At 37.9% G+C, this 7680-nt stretch overlaps 1 protein-coding gene across 4 annotated transcripts in view; it reads right to left on the minus strand.

Moving 5' to 3' along the window:
- Positions 1-7166, minus strand: part of blvra (biliverdin reductase A) — a 53746-nt gene extending 46580 nt beyond the window's left edge. For 2 of the 4 annotated variants that reach the window (XM_008433532.2, XM_008433527.2), the window contains exons 1-2: positions 6920-7052; positions 3988-4107 (exon numbers count right to left, since the gene is read on the minus strand). In XM_008433532.2, the coding sequence (XP_008431754.1) occupies positions 3988-4106 (119 nt within the window). In that variant the 5' untranslated portion in view covers position 4107; positions 6920-7052. The other 2 variants (XM_008433529.2, XM_008433530.2) reach the window with 2 other exon arrangements.
- Between the last annotated feature and the right edge of the window lie 514 nt (positions 7167-7680).

The raw sequence follows: 7680 nt of genomic DNA on the forward strand, positions 1-7680 counted from the left end.
AGAGGATGAAACAGACCACCCGCGGAGGGTGAGAAGGGAATTTTTTTTTTTTTTTTTTATATATATGACCAATATATATGACCAATCCACACACGACCACACTGTACAAAGCCTCCAGTAGAAGCTGTTACCCTCTAAACACATCGGAGAGGATCCCCTCTTGAATTTCATGTAATCATAATGTCCGCTGTTCCATTTCAGCTCTAACTTATGGAACCCATAAGGTTCCATAAGTTATATATATATAACGGTCTATAAAGTCATCTTTATCTCCAAGTAGATTGATCTAAAACCATTGATATATATATATATGGATCTAGATACAGCTAGGTCCAGAAAAAGAGAGATTAACTTGTCATCTCTTCACAAAGGGTGTGGATGAAGCTACCATTGAAGATCCAATTGGAGCCACCACCACTGGCGTTTTTCATCTGAAAGACAGTGCTTCAGCAGATGAAGTCATCGGGGTTGTTCTTGAAGGCATCAGAGTGGTGTCCAATTTGGATAGTGTGGCAATAGCTGTTGCAGTGCTGCTTGGACTGATATATGGACTGAACCTAGCCAACCCTGACCTTCGCAACACTTTTGAGGCGTTACAGAAGATGGTAATGGAACTGGATGGAGGTAAAATGTCCAACAAGGCATTATCCCTTAAAAACTGCCTCTATGAGTGAGTAAATGGACTTTTTTTTTTTTCATTTAGTAATGTTCAGTGTTTGTGTTTTTTATTGTTGTATTCCTCATTGCAGGACACAAATTTGTTATTTTTAATGAGGAACTGCAGAAATATGTTCAAGGTCAACTTTTAAGTTGCAGTACGTAACATTTATAAGCAATAGGTTTTTTACATATTTGTTTAAACTGTCATTATATTACATAGTAAACAGTAAAACATGAGACAGATAATCTAAAAAAAATAAGCTGTTTTATACTGACTTGACATAGTAATTTTAACAAATATGTAAAAGAAATTTGCTATAAAAGTTACATTCGGCAGCATGGACATGTTACATGTTTAATAAAGTTGATAGAAATCTGTCATAAACTTGACATAACATCGGTCATGAACATGAAGGAATCTTTATGAATATCTATGACTGTTATGAAGTGTCATTCGGTAAATAATGACACTTTCAATGCAAAGTCACTAAAAGCTGCTTTAAAAGTGCCAACTTTGCATTATTTTTGTTATGACACCATAATGCAAAGTTGGCACTTTTAATGCAACTTTTTTAGCAACTTTGCATTAAAAGTGTCATTATTTACCAAATGACACTTTATGAATGTCTGACTGTTATCATGAAGACTCCTTCATGTTCATGGTAGATGTTATGTCAAGTTTATGAGAGTCATGTAAGTCTTGTGCACACCTGTCAAATAAAGTGTTGCCCAGATTTCAACAAACTGTTTTTGAACATGAATTAACATGGTATTAATGCTGCAGTAACTTTTATAAAAAATTTTTTTTACATATTTATTAAAACTATCAGTATGTCATAAGGCGAGGCTCAATTGTTTTCACTGATTATCTGTCTCATGTTTTACTGTTTGCTATGTAATAACATAGTGTAACAGGATAATTTTTCCATATTAGATTCAGTTTTATTTATTTTACTTTCCATTGTTAAATTAGTTTTATTTATTTTATTTAAAGATTTAATTAAAAATAAAAATCCTCCTTTCCTAAATTCAGTACAACTAAACCAAGCGAGAACAACATTGTTCTTGTGCGGTTTTAAAGTCACGTGACAGCTGCACGTCAGCATCCTAAATTGACAGCTGCTGCTTATATGGCTGATGATCAGCACCCTAGGTAGGAGACGCTGTCAGACGCTGATATGCAGGTAGGCTTCTGGTCTGTTTCCAAAGCAGTTATCAAATGTCTATTGTGCATCCTTCAATCGTGTGCGTCTGTTAACTTGCAGACGTGTGAACATTCGACCAAATGTAGCGGTCACGGTTTGTCAAGAAGGAAATGGTGAGTGTTGTGTTCGGAAGCTAGCATGCTTCCGAACACAACTGGGAAGCACTAGCCTTCCCAGTTGAGTTGGTTATGCACCCATCTAAATACGTTTCATCATTTAGATAGCACATTCAAACTGAAATGCTTACTGGTATAAAACACTACTGTTGTGTAAAAAGAAATTGAATTTGCATAAATTGCATAATTATTATGTAAACTCATTTAATTATAAGAAAATACATACATGTGTATGACATACATGTGAACTGATTGTTTAGGCCTGTTTACACAGGCCAGGTGTGTTACAGATTCCCATTCAAGGAGTTTGCTGCAGGGTCTAGGATAAATCATGGATTGTCTGGTGTCATGACGACCAGACTGGCGAGCTAACCAATCAGCGGATCCGGAAATACCACAACACCTTCTATCATCAAGGAAAACTCCTCCAAATTGGTTGGAGATTTCGGCCAAACAATCTTCACTCTGATAGAACTGGATTATTATTTTTTTGTTTTTTCCCTTTTATCATCAGCAAGAACTGTTGACTTCCTTGGATTAAGGAACCCTTCTGAACTTCATTAACTGTTGACTAACCTGTATATATTGTAAATATTAATACAATTCACCAATTTTGCACAATCTGGTTGTCTCTGTGTTTTACAATTTGCCACTTCCTCTAGCAGACGAACCTAGTTTAAGAATCATTTGGATTAAATCTAACTTGGATTATTTCTGTAATGATCCTAATATTCCTAGAATGTAATATAGGTTACAATAGTGATAGTCTAAACAAATATTTTAAAAAACATTTTTCTATCGGCACCCTGCCTCTCGCCCCAGCATCTGGAGATAGGCACCAGCAATTCTCCCAAGCCCACTAAGGGACAAGGGTGTACAGATAATGGATGGATGGATTTTTCTATCGGTTTCATTTTTTGTCAGGATGGAGTTAAGGGAAGGGGCTTTAAATTTTATATAAAAAACTAAGTTTTCGTATGTTTAGGGGGCATGGCCAAGCGGAGAACTTGCAAACGAAATGCTGTAACTGTCACATAAAAAGGTCAACTGCCACCAAACATGGTATGAGTGATCCTGGTTGGATGCCTGACGATCCTATGTTGTCATTATTTGACATCATCTAAGCCCGTCTCCTCAGAACAGAAAGTTACTTTTTTACTTAAAAACCTCCATCTCTGACCTCCTTGAGCTAATCAAAATGATCTTGTGACAGATGACAGATAAGTAGTTGGTCTCACTTGCTTTAAAGCACAAAGAGTTTTCAGTGGAGGGCATGGCCATGGCAGTGTGGTAAAGTCACTGGTCATGCCGTTGCCATACTAAATTCTATATATTTCAGCCAAGCTGCACCAAATTCACTGTGATCGATTCTTGTCCACCCCACGACAGGAATGCAGTCCAATATTTGGTGGGCGTGGCCTAATTCCTCCACTAGAATATTTAATAAATCAGCCCCAAGCCATGCTTTGACCAACAATCATGAAATTCAGTACACAAGTCAGTTTCCCCCAGAAAACTTGCTAAGGCCGGTGGTTGGGGTGCTAAGGCGTTCCACTGTGTTTTTGTATTAAAAGATGTTAAATTGACAGGAAATGTAAAAATATTACAGGGCAATTATATGTTATAGGAAGACATCTCCAGTGAAATGCCATTTAAATCCACAACTTGTCATAAAAACAACAAACCAAAAAAATACAATTAAAATGAATATAAATTACTTGCATTTAATAACTGAATGTGCATATTGAGGTCTTATTACTTTGTGTTTTTCTAATTCTATCAGTTTTTTTCTTTGTCCATGATGCTGTTTCTACAGCATCATGGACCTGGACCCCATTGGCCCCAAGTGATTCTCCGGCCCCTTGCCGAGAATGCTGACTAGATGATCCAGCCTTGACCTGCTAGAATATTACACTCAATATTAGGATGCATGATGGCGAGACGTTGATTGTCAGCATCATAATGTTATGCCTGGTTTATGGAATCTTACATCAGATATGTCTTACCTGGATATGAACCCTTGGACAGTCAGCTTCTCTGCAGCACTGCCAGCTAGCGGGGTCAACATGTCTCTGATCCGTACCGCACCAGCTGTACCGACGCCAACCACCACCGCCCCTAGCATTCTGTTAGAGAGACACACTGATGATGAACCTGGATGGGAGTTCAGTTGGGGCACAACTTCTTGTAGTTTAATTCTATTTAATTTAAAAACTTTGTTGTACATTGTGTATTGCTGGGTTTCAGACACGTGATCCGGATGACGCGCAAAATTCAGATGGAGGGCAGGAAGGGGATTTCTCTGGTTCAAAACAAAGCAAAATTGATCACAACTAGTACGCTAATGCCCTAAATAGGGTGGAACAGCTGAGGCATCTAAAAACAATATGCACATATTTAGGATATGATCTGTATTCTCCCTGTAAAAAAAACCTTGTCTTATAATCTTGAGGATTTACCCGGTGTCGAGGCGATCCACATACCTAACTACCTGGAGCTGCAAACCTCCTATTATACGACGAGCCAGAAGAAAGTTTTCAAAAGCCTGGAGAATTATTTAGTTTCAAGTTGGGTCAAGCATTAAGGATCAAAAAAAGCATTAAATGGCTGTCAACTTGTTTCTGCTTGGTGAGTAGTGAGTTGTGCTATTTTAAATAATTAATCTATGATAACGAACTAACCCATGTTATTTTATGGACTTGAATCTTCTGGTAAATAATTTATTGAGCTTCTGCAAACCCAAATATATCCGGGAGTTGTGTCAATGTTGAGTCGCTGTAGGATGCTGGATTCAGATCCAATGTAGGTCAACTATTAGGACCGATCTACAGAAACCCCCATGTTCGTGTCCATTTGTGGCCAGACACAAAGCATGTGGGGGAACAGTAACAGCTCACCATGACTGTATGGCTGAATAGGTTATATTTATTTAGCTTTTTTATTTTTTTAGCATGAAAGTCCCACTTAATAAACATATTTTCTGTCAACAACATTAACAACATTAGCACTCTGGGGACAACCAAGCTAGGGCATAAAAAAACATATCTTACCTTACATGTGAATGCTTGTCTTTCTAAGTAACTGTCCAATAAAATATCAGAAAATACAGTTTAAACGATGCGATCGTTACCTGTTAAAAAGTGGCGCTGCAAACTCTGGCATTGTTAGTTTTCACACCTCCCGTTTTTAGCCGAAGATTGTTGATCCACTTTTCTCCTATTTTCAGTAAGTTTTTTAAAATTAACTCCCTTGTGACCAACTCCCTTCAAAACACAAAAATAATGTTTATCTTTCTCTCTATTGAAAACAACCATACAGGACTCAAACTATAGACATTTTGATGCTGGATCAACAGAAATAAATGGTTTGCCTTTACTTCCGGCCCTCCATATGCGTTGGGTGACGTCAGTGGTACATCATCTGAAACCCAGCAATAGCTGTTTACCGCTCACGTCACACCACTGCTTCTCCTACACTGTTCTTGGTCCTATTTAAAGGCTTTATTAACTCCAATGGCTTTATTGATGATCAAGACAGAAAAGAAATCCAGTAGGAAATAACTGTCTAATTACCAAATTGACAGTAGTATGTGGTTAAAGATCTGCAAGCCACAGCTTATATTTCTCTCTTTCAGCTGTTCACTCCCTGGAGATCATGTTCTTGACTTGCATGTCAGATTTGGCAAATGTTTTACACCAGTCATGTGCAAAATTCTGTTCCCCTGTGAAAATCTGTACCCCCTGTGTCGGGAGCGCATACTGCACCCAGAGAGGCAGATCCGACCATTTTTACGGTGCTTCTGATCGACGTCTCGGTAAATCAACTCGTATAACTTTCAGTTTAATCGGCAGCTAACAAAATTGTAATATAAATAAATAAACGAGGTCTTGTGTGGAGTTCTTATTATACTGTTATGTGTTTTTTTAATCGCCAACAGAATCGGTCTTTCTCCAACTTTTGTCAGTTAAGCCTAACAATTAAAAGTTAGTTACCAGGCACTTTCCAACACATTGTGTGTATTTATAATTTTTCATTGCTGATACCAGCATCCATCAAAGGATGGATGCTGGTAGCGGGGCACGAAAAATTAAGATTTCCTTTAAAAAAATGAGTGTAGGCTCTGGAAAGCACTGTTCTAATGTAAAATATGACAGTTTTCTGGATAAAAGAAATTTCTAGTTAATTTTTGGTGCCTCAATCATACATGTCGAAAACATTTGCTCTCCATTTGTCAAAGTTATGAGAGGAGAACCAAATATTTCAGCTGCCTGAATTAGTTCAGGTGGCTAAAATATTTACCCCGCCCCCCCTCATAACTTGGTCAAATAAAAAGCAAATGTTACCAAATTTACAGGATTTATTGTTGATAATGAGAGAAATAAATACAGTTAAAGACTTACTGATAAATTTATTTATTCCCATATTAGGGAGGGGGAACCGAGTACCGACTATTTCAGGGAGCTAAAATAATTTACCAGAAAGCCAGCGTCCATCCTCTTATATCAGCAATGAAAATTACAAATACACACAATGTGTAGGAAATCCGTGTTTAGTGACTTTTATTTGTCAGGCTTACGTGACAAAAGTTGGAGAAAGACCGATCCTATTGATGACAAAAAAAACAACACAAAACGGTGTAAGACGACCTCCACGTGAGACCTCGTTTACTTATTTATATTACAATTTTGTTAGCTGCCGATTAAACTGAAAGTTACAACCTTGACATGATTATATGAGTTGTTTTACCGAGATGTCGATCAGAAGCGCCGTAAAAACGGATCCACTTCTCTGGCTGCAAGTGCGCTCCCGACACAGGGGGAACAGATTTTCACAGGGGAACAGAATTTCGCATAAGACCTGCACAAAAAGACATAAAATACCACCCTTTGTGGCTGCTCTCCCTGCCAGTACATAAATAGCTTATAGTAGTTCTCTTACCTGCTTATGTTTATAGAAATCGTCAAATAAAATTATAAAAATCAATATTCTTTGTTGTCTTCAGCCACACTAAAGTACCTAGTCGAATTTAGGCGTGATGAAAATACCGGTTGGCGTTAGATAATGGGGGCGTGGTTTGTTACATACCCGGTCGGAACTATCTTTTTGGGTGCGCACCATCTAAGCCCGCCGCCTGCAGACTAGAGGAGTTCCGCCAGCGCTCTTCCAAATGCCGGAAACACGTGATGAAACTTGTTCTCCAAGGAGCTCCACCACTGGTTCACTCATATAGTGTCAGCCATAGACATAATATAAGAATAGACGCCTCATGGACCGCTCTCGCCTATTGTCGCTKACGAGATTTAGGGCGGCCATCTTGGAGCGGTACTCCACTCCACTCAGCGTTATGTGTTTAGCAGGCACAATGACGTATCAGCGCATTTAATCAATCATAACACGCTTTTTTGTTACTGGAAACTATATTCAATCATCTATCAAAGCTACATTTACAAATAATTGTATTTTTTAAGTATGTTTTTAATACATAGTTCAGCATATTTAAATATGCTTAGTGGCTATAACAATAGCATAGGAATGGAATATTCTGATATTGATGTATGATGAGCATATTACAAAGCACATAGCCGTTCATAATTTATTTAATAAATTATTTAAAATATCAATAGCAGCAGTAATCCTTCTTGTTCACCACAATATAATGCCGTGCTCTTGGTTTATGGCAGGAAAATTCCACTTAGCAA

This window comes from Poecilia reticulata, linkage group LG17 (assembly GCF_000633615.1).
Source record: "Poecilia reticulata strain Guanapo linkage group LG17, Guppy_female_1.0+MT, whole genome shotgun sequence".
NCBI classification, from domain to species: domain Eukaryota; kingdom Metazoa; phylum Chordata; class Actinopteri; order Cyprinodontiformes; family Poeciliidae; genus Poecilia; species Poecilia reticulata.